General features: G+C 39.1%; 1 protein-coding gene across 1 annotated transcript in view; it reads right to left on the bottom strand.

Annotated features, from left to right (window-relative positions):
• Positions 1-7599: 7599 nt before the first annotated feature.
• The window catches only part of ttc13.S (tetratricopeptide repeat domain 13 S homeolog), a 33682-nt gene continuing 19406 nt past the window's right edge, over positions 7600-21875 (bottom strand). Inside the window, exons 15-23 of the mRNA XM_018265193.2 lie at positions 21210-21302; positions 19446-19529; positions 18933-19017; positions 18300-18406; positions 13958-14093; positions 13538-13617; positions 11012-11090; positions 9744-9823; positions 7600-8050 (exon numbers count right to left, since the gene is read on the bottom strand). Of these exons, the coding sequence (XP_018120682.1) occupies positions 7936-8050; positions 9744-9823; positions 11012-11090; positions 13538-13617; positions 13958-14093; positions 18300-18406; positions 18933-19017; positions 19446-19529; positions 21210-21302 (859 nt within the window). The 3' untranslated portion in view covers positions 7600-7935. The remainder of the gene's footprint in view (positions 8051-9743; positions 9824-11011; positions 11091-13537; positions 13618-13957; positions 14094-18299; positions 18407-18932; positions 19018-19445; positions 19530-21209; positions 21303-21875) is intronic.

Raw genomic sequence — 21875 nt, 5'->3', positions numbered from 1 at the left:
TGGCAGAAATGTTACCAACGTACCACAAAGTCCGAAAGGATGCTGCATTTACAAACCAGCCTGCAAAACATGTTGTACAATGCTTTTAAGGGTGATGTCACTTCAGGAACTCATCAACATTCCAGGGGCAGAGGTGCCAGTAATCCTGCCACGAGCGCACCTGCAAGGACAATGCACTTTGGCCACTCTGTAACGTCAGACATGCAAATGTTTTTCAGTCCAAGGCAGCGCCAGAACCCTTCTGGATCCACCCTCAGAGAACGCCTCGACCGGCAGGTAGCGGACTACCTGGCATTAACTGCAGATATCGGACACTCTGAGGAGCGATTAACCCCTGGACTACTGGGTGCGCAGGCTTGATCTGTGGCCAGAGCTGTCACAATTTGCCATGAACCTCTTGTCTTGCCCCGCCTCAAGTGTCCTCTCAGAAAGGACGCTTCAGTGCAGCAGGAGGGATTGTAACTGACAAGAGAACTCGCCTAGGTACAAAAGTGTGGATTACTCTGACCTTTATTAAAATGAACGAGGCATGGATCTTCGGAGGGTTACTGCACGCCGGAAGACTTGTTCTGACTCCCCATGCAGCTGTCCTTCTCTGCACGCCGCCATGACTCCACACACAGCTGTCCTTTAGCGTCCTCCTCCCTCCGCCACCGTTACAAACTAGGGTGCAAACCCTACTGGTTTGGTTTCATTTGAATCAAAAACTTTTTGGACAGGTAAAATCCTGAGTTTTTCTGGCCTCTGTGCTTCAGCGGCTGCAACCAAAAAATGACTATTTTCAGCATTTATATGGCATATTTTTTCTGGCCTCTGTGCTTCAGTGGCTGCGACAAAAAAAATGACTATGTTTCGCATTTATATGGCATATTTTTTCTGGCCTCTGTGCTTCAGTGGCTGCGACAAAAAAATGACTATTTTTTAGCATTTATATGGCATATTTTTTCTGGCCTCTGTGCTTCGGTGGCTGCGACAAAAAAAAAGACTATTTTCAGCATTTATATGGCATATTTTTTTCTGGCCTCTGTGCTTCAGTGGCTGCGACAAAAAAAATTACTATTTTCAGCATTGATATGGCATATTGTTTCTGGCCTCTGTGCTTCAGTGGCTGCGACAAAAAAAATTACTATTTTTAGCATTAATATGGCATTTTTTTTCTGGCCTCTGTGCTTCAGTGGCTGCGACAAAAAAAATTACTATTTTTAGCATTTATATGGCATATTTTTTCTGGCCTCTGTGCTTCAGTGGCTGCGACAAAAAAATTACTATTTTTAGCATTTATATGGCATATTTTTTCTGGCCTCTGTGCTTCAGGGCTGCGACAAAAAAAAATTACTATTTTCAGCATTTATATGACATATTTTTTCTGGCCTCTGTGCTTCAGTGGTTGCGACAAAAAAAAATGACTATTTTCAGCATTGATATGGCATATTTTTTCTGGCCTCTGTGCTTCAGTGGCTGCGACAAAAAAAACATAATTTTTCAGGAAAGTACACATGCCTAATTTTTCAGGATTCTGCAACAGTGGCAAAATCGCATCTTTTATGGTCACCACAGGTGATCAATAAAGTAGACCAAAACTGGGCCCACACTGCAGAATCAGTGTTTTTTTGGTTCACTTCACTGTACATTGAATTACCTCTGCCTGACCGTGCACGTGCGCACAAAGCACGGTGACTGCTAAACACACCACTACAGAAATATTGCCACCAACAGGAACGAACATCCTGGAGGTGACAAGCAACTAGTAATTAAAAACTATTATTTGCTCACTTGACGGTATCATTCATAAAAATTGTTACAAAGTATCTTATTTGCACCTGTTAGCTGTTCTGAGCTCTCTGCCAAAAGCTAATTAAGTTAGAAACTGTTTTTTTTTCTGGCTGTTCAGTGCAAGAAAAGAGGGACTTTCCAGTACAAAAGAGGGACAGGGGGTTGAGTGGTCAAAAGAGGGACAGTTGGGAGGTATGCAAGTGCCCCTAGCTGTGTGAGCTTTTTCACATTCTGTCTAAATAATAACAATAATAATTCCGTGTCCGTAAACATCACCTGAGTGATGTTTTTACAGCAGCAATAATATATTCCGTATCCACTACTGTATACGTTGCCCTTGCAGGCATTGTTTGCCCAGTCTTTAACCAAGTGCCACCTAGCTGTGTGAGCTTTTTCACATTCCGTGTCCAGAAACATCACCTGAGTGACGTAGTGTGATTTCTGCCCTTTACAGCACAAAACGCAGCGCTGTGTCAACAATGTATTTTTCAGAAACATTTTTGCCCTTGATCCCCCTCTGGCATGCCACTGTCCAGGTCGTTACACCCTTTAAACAACTTTAAAATCATTTTTCTGGCCAGAAATGTCTTTTCTAGCTTTTAAAATTCACCTTCCCATTGAAGTCTATGGGGTTGGCGACGTTCGCGAACCGTTCGAATTTTTGCCCGGAAGTTCGCGAACATTTTTTCCGACGTTCGCTACATCCCTAATACTCATTCCTCTGGTGGAGTGTGCTTTGACACTAACTGGAGGGTTAAGTCCCTGTTCTGTGTAGGCCCTTTGAATTGTCTGTTTGATCCAGCGTGAAATCGTTGCCTTAGAGGCTGGGGTGCCCCGACGGGGACCCGTACGTAGAATGAAAAGGAGAATCCGACTTGCGGATGTCTTTGACTCGATGAAGATAAAACTTGACAGCCCTGAAAACGTCCAGGGAGTAGAGTGCCACATCCTTGGAGTTGGAAGGAGATGGGCAGAAGGTAGGAATAGTAATTTCCCGATTTAAGTGAAATTTAGAGACCACATTGGGTAAGAAAGACGGAACTGTGCGGAGGACCGCCCTATCCTGGTGGAATGTCAGAAAGGGAGATCTGCAGGATAGAGCGGATAGCTCTGATACTCTCTGTGCTGATGCTATGGCCAGGAGAAACGTGAGCCATTGTAGGAAAAACTGAAGCTGACGGCTCAAATGGTGGTCCTTTTAGAGATTGCAGAATGAGAGGAAAGGTCCCAGGTGGGGACGGGTGCTCAGACAGGAGGCTGTGCTACCCCCTGTAAAAAAGTCTTGACGTCGGAAAGGAGAGCAAAGCGTCTTTGGAATAATATGTAAAGTGACGATATTTGGGATTTGCTTCCCGAGAAGTGTCCAAGTGTAAATCATATTTACAGGATACACAGGTGCCCGGCGTAAAGCCAAGCACTTAAAAAAAAAGAGCTCCATAAAATGAGTTAAGGCCTGAATATTCCACTTTTCAAAGGGGCACATGGTAAATATAAAAAGGTACATTTTCTGGTGTCAGTATCTCTTTAAAGCATAACTTACAGAGTTGCACAAAGTGTTCCCAGTGCGCCCTGGGAACCAGGGGTTCTAAAAAAAGACACAAACTTTCAGAAAATCCAAAGAGGTTACCTTTCAGTGCAATTAGTGCAGATGTTTTGAAGCTAGAGCCACAACACCCACACTTCAGTGAGTGATAAACTGCAGGTGACACAGATCATCATTCAGCAACTAACACCAATCCCAGCTTGGATTGTCTTATAGAGAAATGTTCTCCCCAGAACCTCTGGTTCCCAGTATACACTAGAACTCCCTGTACAGTCCTGCTTGTAACACTTTAATTAATGCAAAATCTGTACTAGCCAGACTGGAAATGACAGTTACAAAGAGAGGAAAAGAGATAAAGCACATTACACATTTGAAGAGGTAGAGGGATGTACATCATATGAATCCAAACCTGGAGTTCATGATCTGCCAAGATAACTGATTACTATTCGCTGATACTGCTAGAAGAAGTGCATGGTTATACACATCATATGATCCAATGGCAGGAGCTCATGATTCATGGACATTGCTAGAAGAAATGCATGATTATACAGTATATAGTTATACGCATCATATGAACCAATGTTTGGAGCTCATGATTCACCAAGATCACTGCTTGCCATTTGCCAACAGCAGTAGAAAAAATGCATGTTTATATAAATAGGCCTGAGATATTAAAGCAAGACTTGCAGAGCTGCATGAAGAGTTCCCAGTGTGCCCTGGGAACAATGGGTTCTAAAAAAAGACTCAACCTTTCAAAAAATCCAAAGGGGGTTATCTTTCAATTGGATTAGTACAACTGTTTTAAAGATACAGCCACGACACCCACAATTTGGTGAGTGATTAACTGCAGCCAGCAGTCAGTCACATAAGGGTAGGGACACACTGGGCGATTTGGGGAGTTTTAGTCGCCTGGCGACTAATCGCCGCGACTTTTCTCCCCGAATGCCTCCCCTCGCTCTGCGCCTGGCTAAAATGAAAAATCGCCTGCGCTAATCACACGCGGCGATTCGTTTTCCGAAATCGCCCGAAGTTGCCTCACGCAGGCGATTTTTCATTTTAGCCAGGCGCAGAGCGAGGGGAGGCATTCGGAGAGAAAAGTCGCGGCGATTAGTCGCCAGGCGACTAAAACTCCCCAAATCGCCCAGTGTGTCCCTACCCTAACAGTCACAGGTACCGCAACTCACACCTCTAGCAGGCGCACTGAAACCAACTTGGATTCTCTTATAGAGAAGTGTCCTCCCCAGGACCCCTGCTTCCAGATACGTTACAACTTTCCATACAGTCCTGCTTCTAACACTTTAATTAGTGCAAAATCTGCATTAGCCAGAAGGGAAATAGGACATTTATGAAGGTGAGAGAGTACAAAAAGGAGATAAACACATTACTTATTTGAAGAGGCAGAGTGCATTACATAATATGAACCAATGCCTGGAGCTCATAAATGTATGGTTATACACATAGTTATCCCCATCACATAAACCAATGTCTGGGCTTACGAATTGCAGAGATCACTGCTTACCATTTGCGGACACTGCTATAAGAAATGCATGACTATAGGCATCATATGAACCAATGGCTGGAGCTCATGATTCGTTAACAGAGCTAGAAGAAAAGCATGGTTATACACATACTGTAGGCCTGAGATATTAAAGCAAAACTCACAGAGCTCCACAAAAGAGTTCATAGTATGCCCTAGGAACCAGTGGTCCTAAAAAAACACAATTTTTCAGAAAATCCAAAGGGGGTTGCCATCACTGGAACTTGTACAACTGATCAAAGTTAGAGCCACAACATCCATGAGAAATGAGCTGCCGAGCCCTTGCTGACCAAATACCACATGTGAAGCAGCCCATACCTCTAGCAGCCACACCGCTTGCAACTTGGATTCTCTTACAAAAAATGTCAGGACCCCTGGTTCCCAGGATACACTAGATCTCCCTGTATAGTTGTGCTTGTAACACTTTAATGGATGCAAATACTTTTTTAGCCAGGCTGGAATTAAGACATACATTTGAAAGCGTTAGAGAGATGTATAGCACAAGAGGAAATAAACTCATTAAATGTGAAAGGGAGGCAGAGAGATGTACATGATTTAAAACAATACCTTCCCTCTCTTTGAATGATATTACTGTAGATCAGGGGTCTCTAACCTTTTTTTACCTGTGAGCTACATTTAGATGTAAAAAGAGTTGGGGAGCAACACAAGCATGCCATATGTTTCTGGGTGGTGCACAGTAAATGCTGGGATTGGCTATTTGGTAGATGCTATGTGGACCTGCAACCTACAGGGGGCTCTGCATGGCAGTACACTTGGTTACTGTGCAACCGAAACTTGCCTGCAAGTTTGGAATTCAAAAATAAGCAGCTGCTTTGAGGCCACTGGGAGCAACATCCAAAGGGTTGGAGAGCAACATGTTGCTTGTGAGCCACTGGTTGGGGATCACTGTTGTAGATGATAAAATTCCCAGATTCTTAGCAATTTTACATCGAGAAACATTAAAGGGGTTGTCCACCTTTGAGTTATCTTTTATGATGATGATGTAGAGAGTGATATTCTGATACAATTTGCAATTGATTTTAATTTTTTAAGTGTGGTTTTTGAGTTATTTAGCTTTTTATTCAGCAGCTCTCCAGTATGCAATTTTAGCAATCTGGTTGTTAGGGTCCAAATTACCCTAGCAACCATGAACTGATTTGAATAAGAGGCTGGAATTTGAATAGAAAGATGAGTAATAAATAGTAGCAATAATAATACATTTGTAGCATTACAAATCATTTGCTATTTGACAGTTGAAAGATTCAAAAGAAGGTGGATAATTCAAAAACTATAAAAAAAAATGATAAAAACCAATTGAACAGTAGCTTAGAACTGGGCATTTTATAAGATACTAAAAGTTAACTTTAAGGTGAACCACCCCTTTATATAGTTGCAATATTTGCTCCACTCTTTTTATACCCAATCTTGTTACTGACCTGTTGCCAGTTGGTGAGACCACTGGGTGTTTTTATTACCATTACACAACTTTTCCTTTTTTTTTTTGCCCCTGTTCCAACATTTCTGAATTGTGTTGCTGGCATCAAATTCAAAATAAGCATATATTTTTCAGAAAAGAATAAGATTTCTCAGTTTCCACATCTGATATGCTGTCTTTGTACTATTTACAATTACATAAAGGGTTTAAATGATTTGTAAATGATCCCATTCTCTGCTAATTTATATGTTAAACAGTAGGCCTTATTTAGAAGGCCCCACACAGCGGTCAAAGTGCACAAAAAGTCCACAATTGGCCTCTTGCACCCAGGAGACTAGTAAATTACTCGTTGTACCCCAACTTTTTAGGGCACAGGGCTGTTATAATTAACTTAGCATATGCTCCAAGCCCAACCAAAATAAGCAACAATAGTTTGCTTTCAAACATCAGGTAAATAATACCTGCTGGAGTACTGTATTTCTATTGGCCCGGGAATTATTATCATCCTTACCTTACATTTGTAACTAGCCATTTAGATGCATACTACAGACTGCACCAGTTTTCTTTCCAGCCATTAGCTAGGTAAACATTTCACCCAAAATCAGCTATGTTATGTTATATATGCATTCTGGTACAGACATTATCTGCCATGCATTATTTTTGGCAGTTGCAAGTCATCAGTAAGAGACAGACATTGACTCCTGGCATTTCACTGTGGATCGGTTTCCAGAAAAATTAATACAGACAGAAAGGCTGGTGCCATAGATCTTGTGTATTAGGCGATTCACCTTGCGAGTGCATTTTAATTTTTTTTTATTTTATTAAAATGAATTATACTCAATTCTTACTTATGGTGCCGTCCTCACGTCAACGCAGGTGAACGTCGAACGCAGTTGGAAAGGTGGCTGGCAGTACCTTAACTATAAGTGGAAGCCGATCCCGCAAGGACTGCAGGGTCTGCTTCCTCTTTAGTTTTAAGTCAGATATCCCCTCCCCCAGCCACTTTTTTAAGGTGGGAGCGCTGGGTAGGGTTTGCTGTGTGTCCAGGCCCCTACAATCAGGGTGCAACTGTCAGAGATTCACACACTGACACAGGACTGCCAACAAGCAAAGTAGCAATGAGAGATTACAAAGCTGGCCCCTATTCGGATAAATGCCCATTTATTAAAGGGGCCCTTCTCCACAAGACACCGCACTAAAGAGAATGAAATAGTGGTTGGTTCAATATAATATCTAATGTGAGTCACAAAAATCACAATACCCCATTAACAAAATAACACAATGCCCTTCACCAAAGAAAAAACACATGAATTCAAGAATTTTTTTTTAATATGATGAAACCCTGAAGTAGCTTCAAAACACACAAAGTGTAAGAGCACATTCATTCAACAACTTATTTTTATAGCTTTTTTGCTGATTTCACATTACTTAAAAGTTGGCTCACAACTGTCTCCTATTCATGGGGGGAGGGAGGGAGAGAGAAAGACCTCAACCCACAAATAGAGAAAAAACTGTTCAAGTTTTGTATTGGTATAAAAAGGTATCAAAAGTGGTAAAGAACCCAATTTCTTAATTGCACTTTAAAAAAAAAATAACTTAAGAAGCAAAAGGTCCCGGCCAATTGCCTGTATAAATGAATATCTCCTTTCACAGCTTCTTGTCACAGCGAGGGGAGGAATCCGTGTTCAGCACCTCGATCATTGTTCTCAGTGTTGGGAAGGTTTCTGATACAGATGGAAGACTCTTGTAGGATGTAGAGAGGCTGGGATGGAAAAGTACAAAGAAATTAGCTAACTGGTTTGTTCTCTCACCAAGTTTTCTTTCTTATGATTGAACCTTAGGAAAAGCTACTGCACTTGTAGCTCCCACAGGAGTATGTTCTAATAATGACAAAAACTGCTTTGTGTTTTGGCAAAGGCTATGTTTTTTTTTTTTAAAGCCTTTGAAGGCCAGACACAGGTTTCTGTTTAGCACCTGTTCACTATCCACAAACCTGTTATCAAGAAAGTTCTAAATGATGGGAAGGCCATCTCCCATAGACTCATTTTAATCATATGATTCTAATTTTTCCAAATTATTTCCTTTATTTCTGTAATAATAAAACAGTACTTTGTACTTGATCCCATCCCATCTCATTTATGCTCCCAACAATTGCTGGTAATTTCTGCACATGCAGGGAGAACCCCATGTCCAGGATGTATAGGAGTGAGGCAGCGGCCATGTTGTTGTCATCATTAGGGGATAACCAAGAAGGAAATATGTAGGTTCCATATGATCATAGACATCCAAGGGCTTATCCTTGAATTTGCAGAGCTGTTTAACATTTTATTAAAACAAGCCTCCATTCCCAGAGCACCTTGGTCAAGGATTGCTTTGTAAAACCTCCACCCTTAATGTTTATGACTAATTCTTCCTTTTTAGAAACAAAGCTAGCTGTAACCCAATAACCTATAGAGCCCCAGTTCCCTCTCTAGACAGAGCTTCTTGGCTCTAAACTCTTTCCCTTGTTTAAACATAACAATAACTTTTGTTGTCCGGGAACCGAGTAAAAAGGCAGCTCATCCATGGCGGAGCTAGGAGAGTGGATTCAGTGGGCAGGTATGTAAGGAAAAGGACATTTACCCTATACTTCATTTTGAGATATGCTACTATGGGTTCATGTATTTTAATTTTGGCTACAGATTTCCTTTTGTTGAGAAAATGTATTGTGTTATATATCAGTGAAGTCTGGGTTTGCCAACAACGCAGCTACTGTACTTGGAGGGAGCCACCCCTTAGCATATTTAACAAACCTTTCAAATTTCACAATCCCTTTAAAAAATCCCTTTCAGGTTTTTTGGCAATTCTCAGTATTGTATTTGGGAAGATACTTTCTGGCTTTTAGTAGCCATACATTATTTCTAAACAATCAACATCATTCTGCATGAATCAAATGGGTAATAATAGTGCTGCTGTTAATTCAGGTGGGTCTTACCCTTGAAGGATTCTGAGCATTCAAGGGAACTTATACTATTGGCAGCAAGAAAGGTATATGGGTGTTTGGATGGTGGGGAGGCAAAAAAATGGTTTTACTAAGGGACCCAATAACTTGAAGCTATGCTAGTAGTTTTTCTAGACCAATAGGGAGAACTAGCAACAGTTAAATTATACTGATTTCATGCAGAGTAATAAGAGTAACATCTCCTTGTTTTCTATGGGTTTCTAGTCCATGATGATCTGCTGGGAGGGTGAATTTATCCTTCCTTTATCCTTTGGAAATACAGGTTTGTAAAAGACTAATATTATGGGAAGGACAAAATAACATTTTATAATATACAAATATGATTATTCTTATTAGATGAACATTAACCCATAAGCAAAAACGTACAAACTGAAAGAGCCTATTAATGATGATATCTGAGCAGTGTAGCATTGTATAATGAACTCTTTGATTCTGAAAATAAGACTTTATTTACCTTCTAAGATTCATCCAGCTTTTTGCCGTCTTGCTAAATGCTTCTGAGCTGGGTGCGGTCATCGCCTCAAAATCAACAAGCTGAAAATAGAAGTCATGCATTAAACTGTTAAGACTCTCTGTATCTCAGGAATTCATTTATTATTGTAATGTTTGATTTAGGAATATAAAGAATTATCTGGGTTATCCACAGACGATTAGGTCGTTTCCATGCCAGCATTATTTTTGCTTAGGGGGACACTGACAAGGAAGTCAAATGAAGTTATAAAGAAGGTTAATGTGGCTTCTAAATACACCCCCCCCCCACTGCTCAGAGAACACATAACAGGGAACCCTCATGTTGTCCAATACATAGACAGAGTGGGTCATTTTTCCAATCGAAAAGATCAACACATTAGAGGCAACCCCTTTTGAACTTTCATTTAAAGTCACACAGGTGGTTCTTCACCGTGAGGGCAGTGAGATTGTGGAACGCCCAGCAGATGTGATGGCAGAGATTCTACTAATGTCTAAACAGTAACTTGGATAAAAAAAAAAAAAAAAAATATAAATATAAATATATATATATATATTATATATATATTATTATATATATATATATATATATATATATTATATATATATATATATATATATATATATATATATATATATATATATATATATATATATATATATATATATATATATATATATATATATATATATATATATAAGCTGCAAGGATTGACAGCACTCCTAGGCAATAATTCACAGCATGTCAATATGGCAAATAAAGTGGAGAGTTTATTTGTGGTCCAACGTTTCGGCTCCACACAGGAGCCTTCGTCAGGGAAGAACAGTGCACAAGTGAAATAAAACTTATATAGGTTACAAATGGCGCCAAAAACCTATATAAGTTTTATTTCACCTGTGCACTGTTCTTCCCTGACGAAGGCTCCTGTGTGGAGCCGAAACGGGACCACAAATAAACTCCACTTTATTTGCCATATTGACATGCTGTGAATTATTGCCTAGGAGTGCTGTCAATCCTTGCAGCTTTTCTACATATCTTTCGGATATATATTTATATATATATATATATATATATATATATATATATATATATATATATATAATATATATATATATATATATATATATATAATATATACACAACAATTATATTCTATTTAAAGTATATCTATTCATTCATTCTACTCATTTAGGTCAGTAAAATTAGTATTTGTCGAGTTAGTTCACAAACAACATGGGATGAAAAACACATACCTTTCCTTTTGGAATTTTTCCTGTGACTTCTTTTCCACTGGCCATTAAAGCACCCATAATGACAGAATACGCTACCACACTAGAAAAGCAATGGTTCGACCATTTATTAATGGTGTATTATCTGTGGAAATCAGCTTTGTAATTTGTATCAATTTAACAGCCACTGAAAGTATACAACCTAAACTGGTCATACACCTGAACATCCATCTCATTTGTTGCTGGCCATCTATTCTGCAAATAAGTTGCCTGTCTTCTGGTCTGTTCATCTTGCCAACTTCCACACAAGGAGTAATGTAATAAAAGGTGTAACATTAGATAAAGGTCTAGTCACCTATAGCAACCAATCAAAAGGCTGCATTTACTAATCGCCTGTATGAAAGCAAACAGGTTTGTTAGTTTCTCTCCAACGGAGTACCTTTCTACATTTAAGCAGGCCATAGAAGTACCAACATCTTTGCTTTGTGTGATTTACAGCGAGTGTTTGGTGACCCCATGGTCCTGATAGTTCTCCATGTAGTTTGGATGTTGGTTGGTTCATCAACTGGGCCTGTCTGATAATCTTATTTGCCCATATACTACATCTTTATGTATGGTGCAGTGGCAAATGTGGAAGCTCCTCTTCACTTATTGCTTATTCACTTTACATGTCAATCAGATGGATATGGTGCCTTGCTGGCTTTTATATGAGTGCTTCATTCCCAGTATGGATGGCCTGCTTCTACTTCCTCCTCTTACTATTAAGGGGGAGATTTTGGATAGTGTTGTTCACCCTAGTTTCTTGCAGGCATACAGTGAGAAGCCCTGATTACCGAGCCTTATTATATTCATGGGATCTCACTATAAAGTTATTGCTGCTGCAAGATTTGAACAATTTTTATTTGTCAAATGAATTCCCGTTATACTACAATAATTTATTTATATATTCTGAAAACAGCTCTTTCCAGCTGCTTGGCTAAGTTTTCTGCATTCATGGTGGAATGAACAGTACATCTGCATTTATTCCTCCTCAGTCTGCTCTCTGTAGCTAATTTGCTGCCAGAAATGCATTAGTCAGCAGGGTTGCAGTTTAAAGGAGAAGGAAAGCTACGGAGGCATTTTATTGCCAATAGATTAGCCACAATAGTGCAAGCTAGAATGCTATATTTATTCTGTAGAATGCTTTACCATACCTGAGTATAAAGCTCTAGAAACTCTCTGTTTGTTTAGGATAGGAGCTGCAGTATTAAGGTGGTGTGCGACATCACTTCCTGCCTGAGTCTCTCCCTGCTCTGGGCTCAGATTACAGAAGAGAAGGGAGGGGTGGGGGAAGAGGAGCAAACTGAGCATGCTCTTGCCCAGGGCAATGAGGTTTAAGTTGAAGGCAGGAAGTCTGATACAGAAGCCCATGTGTACACAATAGAAGGAAAGAAATGCATTGTTTCTTTTGACAGGGGACTCAGAGCAGCACTACTTTGGGGGTTTACTGGTATATTTAGATGGACCTTTCTGATAAGGCTTACTTAGATTTAACATTTCCTTCTCCTTTAAGGGCATATTCAGCGCAAAATGGGGTAGTAGGTTCACAAATTTGATAACTTTGCCCAAAGTGTGAAGGAATATTAATCAGAGTGAAACTTACTGGGAAGCATATAGGTGGTGTTTGAGCTCTAAACATTTGGCCAGTAGTAAAACAAACAACCGAACCCCCCAAACACACTTTGCCTTAAGTACTGTGATACATGCAAGATTACAGCTTTTATTCTTAATAGACTTAAGGTGGGGGTACAGCATTTATTAAAACTGTGAGGTACATTCCAAAGATGAAGGTCTCTAGGTTTTCCTTCTTTGTTTCCATTCACAAAACAATATAGCATTAAACCAAATGAGTTGTACTCTTAAGGGCTTATTTTGCATATGTTTTGGTAAATTACAAATTGCAGCATACTTAACCCTGAATTGGTGATCTAATAACATCACTTTCAGCGCATGGCATCAGTGTTCAATTCACTTTGCACTAGTTAAACAGTCTACTAGTCAATCAACTCCACACTCTAAGGTCTAGGCTGTTAGAAACTCTAGGGGTCCTTTGCTACAGTAAATGCACTTGTGGGTAATTTTAACAGAGCAGGCTGATGGGAGACGTGTCAAATATTTGTGTTGCCTTATATTGGCTTCCCCTATAGTATATTTGGGTTCCACTTGTTTGGTGAGCAGATCTTACAGTGTATGTTCAGTGTATGTTTTAGTGTAGGGTTCCAAATTGTGGAGAAATCCTTTTCTGGCAAGCCTTGAGGCTTCTTGATGAGGAGTCCCATTTCATTTTCTTTCTCTCACTAATAGATAAACTAAATAAGTTCAAAAGGCAGGAGAAAATATCATATTTCTGTGTGCAGAGACCGAATTTACTGACTTTACAATCACACCCACTAAGTAAGAGAACTAGAGATTTTTAATCTATTTTAAGTCCAGCATAACCCCTCTTTTTGAAGCCGATTTTTAGCGCAAGAATATATATCCCTATACTAAATCATCTAATAATAGACCTACCTTGATCCCCGAGACAGTGGCATCAGATTGTAGAAATAATACACCAACGACAGAATCAATTCACACACAAGATCTGGTTCCTGGACAAAAAAAAAAAAAAAGAGAGAGATTATGTTATGAAATTACACACAGACATCATGATCACAAACATAGTATATAAAGGTATTTTCCATAAAAAGGAGAAGCTTTTCTATTGGTATGGACTGAACAATTAACCATTTAGCAAAATTCTAAATGCTAACAATCAGTTCTACTGTTACTCTGTACCCTAAAATGAATTTAGCCTTACTGTTCATAATATGTCCTTCATAAATGGCATAATGATATGTACTGTTGTAAATACAAATGCTTACTGAAAAATTAATAATCAAGAATGAGTTTATTTTAAGATCTTTGTTTATAGTTGACAAAGTCACTCACCCCCAGCTCTGTGGACAAGGCCAACACTCTGCCTTTTGTGGTGAGATCTTTATAAAGGGCTTCGAGCTCTGCATGGTACAGTTGTGTTCTCTCTTCTGTTGTCTGAGTTTCTACTGAAAATAAAATGTTGCCAACTCTGAAAAATACAGAAGACAGGAAAAAATGTAAACGTCATGCAACTTTGGGTATGTTGAAGGCCTGTTTGGAGAACAATAAGTCTGTAATGACTAAATCCTATTAAAATGTGAATTAATTTTTTTCCAACTATGAAAAATCTTTTATTATTTCGGTAACACAGGTATTCATAATCTGAGTCCCATCAGCTGCTTAAGTGAGACATAAAATGATTTTGTTAGCAGAGCCCCTTCCCAAACCTCTGCTGTTCCTCTGCTCTGCTCCCTTGAAACAACAGAGCTGGCACTCAATATGTTTGACCAGATTGGGCTTCAGGTACAGGAAGAGGAAGGGGTCAGATTTGGTGGCTGACAACCTTGCTGTGCAGCTCTGCCTTTTTTTTTTTTTTTAATGATCAGAACCATTGTTGAGATTTTGATCCTTGAGGTTGGGAAAGGGGAAGTCTGTGCAGTGCCCTATACTTAAAATGGTCTATAGTGACAATTTGCATTTAATGGAACTTTGATTAAACCATGCTATACACATAGAGCAAAGGTTCTCCACTACATCCCATATACCACATCCAAACACTGTTGTAGGGCTCAATTTTTAACAAATTTGAACCTGGGCAGTATTCCATTGCAACCAATTAAATTTTTACTTGCATTGGTTTTCTGGCAGCTGGGTAAAAAATATAAAAACTACACTGACTGGTTGCATTGCTACTGCCATTTTAGCATTTCCCTAACAAAAAAGGAACATAATATTAAGTGTCAGAGTGATTAAAACATGTTCCCCTATGTTATTCATACTACAGGTATGGGATCAGTTATCTGGAAACCCGTTATCCAAAAAGCTCCAAATTACAGAAAGGCAGTCTCCCAAAGACTCCATTTTATCCACATTGTAAAAAATGATTTCCTTTTTTTCCCTGTAATAATAAAACAGTACATTGGACATGTTCCAAACAAAGATAAAATTAATCCTTATTGGAAGCAGAATCAGACAAATGGGATTATTTGATGTTTACATGATTTCTAGAAGTCTTAACATATGGAGATCCAAACTCCAGAAAGCTCCAGAGCATTCTGGTTAACAGGTCCCATAACTGTACAATAAGGGGTGGGATTGCCCAAAAGGATACCAATATCAAGCAAATCCCAAAGCTAATGTGTATAAACATCTATATCTATAAAATTAAAAATAAACAGGTTTATGTAGGTTGTGAAGTTTATTCCGCATGCCTAAATAAAAGAGATATATGTTGCAAAGATTTCTGGGATTATTTTCCTGAGTTCTGTGTAAGATGAGAGAGGATAAAGAACTGAGTGCAGTGGTGCAACTACGGGCCTAGGAGGCAAGTGGCATGAAATAATATTTGTGCTAGAAAGAGATATTAAGGACTCTGGGTCAGTTAAAGGAACAGTAACATCACAAAATGAAAGTGTTTTAAAGTAATAAAAAAATAATGCAGTGTTGCCCTTCACTGGTAAAACTGTGGTGTTTGATTCAGAAACACTACTATTATATATAAATAAGCTACTGTGTAGCAATGGGGGCAGCCATTCAGGAGAAAAGGCTCAGGTTACACAGCAGATAAGCTCTGTAGAGCTCAAGGCTGTTATCCACTATTTAACCTGTGCCATATAGCCTATTTTCCATTTCCACCATTGCTACACAGCAGCTTGTTTGTATGAACTATAGTAGGGTTTCTGAAGTAAACCGATCAGTTTTACCAGTGCAAGGCAACACAACAGCATCATCTCCAGACTACAGTCTGGAGAGGGGGGAAACTCTTCTGAGATTGCTCTGCTTAGTTAAGACCAGAGAAAAGTCATGTAATGTTTTTCTAGTAGTTACTAAGCAGAGCCAGGGGTGTAACTGTAATCTCAGAAGAGTTTCCGCATCTTCTTAAATTCTCTCTGGACTGTAGTCTGGTCAGCCCACCTGAACTGGAGATGACGCTGTTGTTTCAATATTATATTAGCAGTATAACAATTGTTTAAAAAGAGAAGAGCTCATTTGTTTCATTTTGGAAGGCGAGGGTAAACTAAGTAGCAGGCAATGGCACTTTACATAGTACCAACTTTTTAGGAAAAACACACGGCACAAACAACTAGCAATAAATATACAGTATATCATAAATGGCAACAAAAAGCCATCTTTCATTGCCCTGCCAACAGCCAAGACACCACAAATAAAAACAGGTTATGTAAAGAGAACTCACACAGACACCCAGCTTTAAGACTTCAGAAACATTGCTCCCTGTGTCTGCAGTACTTAAAGGAGAAGGAAAGCTACGGAGGCATTTTATTGCCAATAGATGAGCTGCAATAGTGCAAGCTAGAATGCTATATTTATTTTGTAGAATGTTTTACCATACCGGAGTAAAAAGCTCTAGAAGATCTCTGTTTGTTTAGGATAGCAGCTGCAGTATTAGCTTGGTGTGACATCACTTCCTGCCGTAGTCTCATCCTGCTCACTTATAGCTCTGGGCTCAGATTACATTAGAGAAGGGCGGGGGGGAGGAGCAAACTGAGCATGCTCACACCCGGGGCAATGAGGTTTAAGCTGAAGGCAGGAAGTCTGATACAGAAGCCCATGTGTACACAATAGAAGGAAAGAAATGCAGTGTTTCTTTTCACAGAGTACTCAGAGCAGCATTACTTTGGGGATTTCTGATAAGGCTTACTTATATTTAACCTTTCCTTCTCCTTTAAAAGCAGGGCCTGGCCAAACTGACCAGGCAACCTGGCCGGTTACCATGCTGCCCACACAACCCCCATTCAACACCTCCAGAGTGCAGAGTGCCAGAGAGTAGACAGCAGCAGAGGGGATTGTGAAAGAGAGTGACAGAGGGGAGTGTGAAAGAGGGGAGCAAACATGGACTAGAGGTAGGCAGAAGAAACTTTAACAGTTACCTTGACAGCGCCCTCCATCATTGTGCCCTAGGCAGGTACACCTTTTGCCTCCCCCTAGTTCCAGTCCTACTTAAAAGTGTTACAATATTCAAACACAGATCTGTTCCACCACGTGTTTAAACTGCTGACGGTGATTCTGTTTTTTCCTTCTGGTGTCTCAGGCCCATCCCTCCAGTGTAAATTAACATACCATATATAGACACAAAAACCAAAGTGCCCTTTAACTCACACCAGTAAAAGCAACAGTCGGTAAAATATCTGAAGGAGTTCTCTTGAAAATGTCAAAATCGTACAAACCAAGCCATTTGGAAATTAACAGCAGTTTAAAAGGGATCCTGTCATCAGAAAACATGTTTTTTTTTCAAAACGCATAAGTTAATAGTGCTTCTCCAGCAGAATTCTGCACTGAAATCCATTTCTCAAAAGAGTAAACAGATTTTTTTATATTCAATTTTGAAATCTGACATGGGGCTAGACATTTTGTCAATCTCCCAGCTGCCCCTGGTGATGTGACTTGTGCCTGCACTTTAGGAGAGAAATGCTTTCTGGCAGGCTGCTGTTTTTCCTTCTCAATGTAACTGAATGTGTCTCAGTGGGACATGGGTTTTTACTATTGAGTTTTGTTCTTAGATCTACCAGGCAGCTGTTATCTTGTGTTAGGGAGCTGTTATCTGGTTACCTTCCCATTGTTCTTTTGTTTGGCTGCGGGGGGGGGGGGAAAGGGAGGGGGTGATATCACTCTAACTTGCAGTACAGCAGTAAAGAGTGATTGAAGTTTATCAGAGCACAAGTCACATGACTTGGGGCAGCTGGGAAATTAACAATATGTCTAGCCCCATGTCAGATTTCAAAATTGAATATAAAAAAATCTGTTTGCTCTTTTGAGAAATGGATTTCAGTGCAGAATTCTGCTAGAGCAGCACTATTAACTGATTCATTTTGAATTCTTTTTTCCCATGACAGTATCCCTTTAATGATCCCCTTTAAGGTTAAAACTTGGGGACACAAGATATAGAAAATGAATCCTATACTGATGAGTTAAAGTTCACTATGGCTGCGGACAAAGAAATAGCAAAGACTGATGCACAGAGGAGAAGAAACATTTGGGTAAATCTTGAAGCTGTGACTTTCCTACAACGCATCATGGCCAGCAACATTACTCTCTGTTTTTATGAAGAAGTATTTCGATTTTATTTGACCTTAAACGCAGGGGACAGAGAGAAAAAGACTTGAGTGATTTCCTGAGAACAGGGATTCCTCACAGAATATAATAAAAGGAGGTTCAGATACAGAAATGTGTTTCTTACTTATCTCCTGTTATAGTTATTGTGAATCCATCATATTCTTTCCTTTCATCTTTGAGGCTGGGAACTTTTGTGTTCACTGTGAACCCATCTCTTGTTTTGCTGTTTAACTGCTCACAAAAAGTAAGATATAAGTATTATCAGTTCATGGATTTCTGGATTCTCTTAAGATTGAATATATGTGAGCGCTTGGCACTACTAATAAACAAACCTGGGGAACAGATTATGTAAGGAAAAGACAATATCACTAAACATTTTGAAAGGCAAGTGAACTGTCCAACCGATTGTGGCATAAGGAATAGTGCAATGGAGGAAAACTCAATAGTTATATTCTAAATAGAGTTTACATTGATTTCAAATATCATCGAGGTAGACAAAAAAAGTGGGGACTGTATTAACTTACTGTAAAAGGGAATCTAATGAAGATGTTAAAAACATTTAGAAATAGGATTGAGTTTACAATACATGGTTATGTTGTGTTTAAACCAATATCTTAAGCAACTGCTCACTCAGTTTCAATAGCAATTTTTTTTCCAAATTTCAGAAAATACTGGCACCAACAGATGATTTGTTTTTATATCTGACTTTACAGAAAGAAGCGGTTACATTTTCAGATACATTTTTTAAAAGTTATACCTTCATGATGGGCAATAGATCTTCTACTTTCTTAACTCTTTCTAGAGCTTCCTTAACTTCTAAAAGACCCCTTGGGTTATTGGCACTAAAGAAAAAAGAACAAGCAATCATTTAGGAATATTGAAAAGATTTTTACCTAGTGAACTTATTCAGGAAATGATTATCAAAGCCTTGGTTATTACCTTTAACCAGCAATGCTCTAAGATATTGCAGAATTAGAATACAAAAAAAGGGCATCCAAATTAACAACAACACAGTCACATAAATTGTGAACAATTGATAAACAACTGATAAAAGAAAAAATGCAGACGTTGCTGATTGGTCGATTGATATGATGGCCAAGCCACACTGTGGGATATAGAAGGTTTGGTTAAAGGAAGTTATTAAAGGAAAGAGATACAGTGTTTAACACAATTCATGAGAACGATGGGATTTTGTTTTGTAAAATTATCTACTTTTAACATTTTAAGGCTGATTATTTCCCTGTAGAATTGAAAAAATACAAATATTTACCTGTGATAAATAAGGATCCTGTCTTTTATGAAGCCAAGTATTGTGTCAAAATAGTCCAGATATCTCATATTGATGATCTGGCCTCTGAAAAAAAGACAATACATGGAAAACATGGTCACTATTTCTGAAGCAAAATACAAACGTTTCCAGCAATCCACTGCACGTACAACTTTGAGTGGTCATACATAGATATAGTTGGGTCTGATTTAGCAGACACTATGGACATGGCGCCGTGTTATCCAATCAGATCATATTCATTCTAGCAGGACAGAATTTCCAAATTGCAAATAAGGCATGTATAAGGTGCTGACAGATCTAGAAAGAAGAGAGGCTCCAACATGGGTGAGTTCTTCAGAGGTGTAAAGGCAACCAGACACAGGCCAGTCCTGTATGGTATCTAACCTAATGGTATCTATAGGCCAAAAGGAAGGATACCGCACAAGGGGCCATACAGTATGACCACCTTTGTATTGTTCAGGCCGAGAGGCCAAGCAATTAGGATAGCAAGAAATAATGAGGAACCAGTGTTCCTGGCTTCCTCACTGTACGACGCATCAGGCACTGGTGACAAGGTTCATCAGAAGATGACATTTCCAAACACGTTAGACTGGCAAACTGCCAATATCCATAGTATCCATCGCGATTAAAGAAACAGTTCAGTGTAAAAATAAAAACTGGGTAAATAAAATATATTTCTAATATAGTTAGTGTAATGTATAAAGTCTGGAGTGACTGGATGTCTAACATAACAGAATACAGCTCTCTAACTCTGAGTTATTCAGAGCCTTTAAGGGGGTCCACATGGGATATAACTGTTACGGAGTTTGCAATTGATCCTTAGCATGCAGCTCAGATTCAAAAAAGTTATGACACATGTGGCCCTCCTTTTTTTATTTTGCACAGTCTACCTATTTAGCCAGTTTTTATTTTTATTCTGAACAATTCTTTAAGGCTGCTGTACCTGGTTAAAGGACAAGGAAAGCCCATATTAATCATTTTGCCCCTTAGTTACAAACCCTTTTGCTGCACATAATGGCTATGTTTAAATTCCTGAAAAACACCTTCTTCACTTACAGCATGCTGATTTGTGACTTTCTCTCCCATTTCTTTCCATGCTGCCGTGATTTATTGCAGACATCCACAAGATGGCGCGTGTGCTATTTGTGTACATGTGCAGTCATCGCACAACCTCTTTCCTGAACTGTAATGTGTAATTTGAATCGGCACATTGCCATGGCAACCAGACACGAAATTTACTTTTGGCTGCTAGCAGACACTAGGGTGGTTACTCATTCCTTCTACTCTGCCACGCAATCTGTTCTGCTTGCCTTGGAGACACTACTGCGCAGAATCACAGGTCTTGGTCTTGTCTGAAACTGAAGCTTCATGGGAGATTTAGAAAAGGCAAGTTGGCGTTTTTTTTCACTGCATGATAGTGCTGCTTGGAAATCACCGCTGTTGGAGGGGATTACAGAGTGCTGCTGAACTTATTAATGTAAGCCTTTTCATATAAGAAGACATGTTCTGTGGGCTTTCCTTGTCCTTTAAAAATGCCCCTGAGGGCTCTAAAGAACAAAAATATTTCTAAGAGCTATTTTAAATATGCAGCACATATTCCTTAAATAAACACATCTGTGTATTAAGACATGTAATCCCTTTCACATTATGTACAGTACACTGTAATAGAACTGTAATTGCATGTTAAAACTAGTACTGCCCTGACTGCACATAAAAATACAAAGACTGGAGAATCAAATTGGTTACCTGATCAGATTAATGTGGTTGTTAAAGCCCCTGATAAGGCTCTGAGCTGGCATCTGATCTAACCAAAGTACAGGCTGGTCTGGATCAGAAATCCTATCAACACAAAACAACAAAATATATTTGACACAAGCACAAATTGAACACTTTACTATAGACAAATCAAGTTATTATACTAAATTCTCAATGTATTTTACAAAATGAATAAACCGATCTCATGAATTCGCTCAACTGATGTAGAGCATAATGCATCCTTGGTCAAAGGGATATTTTGGTAGGTCTAATTGATCCCTGCTGGCAGCAGTTAGAACTCATGTGGTCATCATAGGAATGCAATGATCCACTTTGCTCTGGTACCCATTTGCTCTAATGACTAGTATATCCTGAATTTGCAAAAAAATATATTTTTTTTGCAGGGGGAGGTGGAGTTTTAAAATAATGGTCCACATCAGGGAACACTGACATACAATGAAAATGAATGTATTGACTTCTCAAAGCAGTCAAGCACATTTTTATGGAGTGACATATACATTTTATGTATTGATAACTGTGTCAATTTGTTAACACTTTCTTGACGGTCAGGAAAATTTGTGGGTGGACACCTAATTCTGAGAATCACCCCCATTTCATTTGAAATAGAATTGTGGGTGCACTGGGTTGTCTTGACTG

The sequence above is a fragment of the Xenopus laevis genome, chromosome 5S (assembly GCF_017654675.1).
Source record: "Xenopus laevis strain J_2021 chromosome 5S, Xenopus_laevis_v10.1, whole genome shotgun sequence".
NCBI classification, from domain to species: domain Eukaryota; kingdom Metazoa; phylum Chordata; class Amphibia; order Anura; family Pipidae; genus Xenopus; species Xenopus laevis.
Note: the sequence above shows the minus strand (reverse complement) of the source record. Positions and strands in the feature narration are given on the sequence as shown.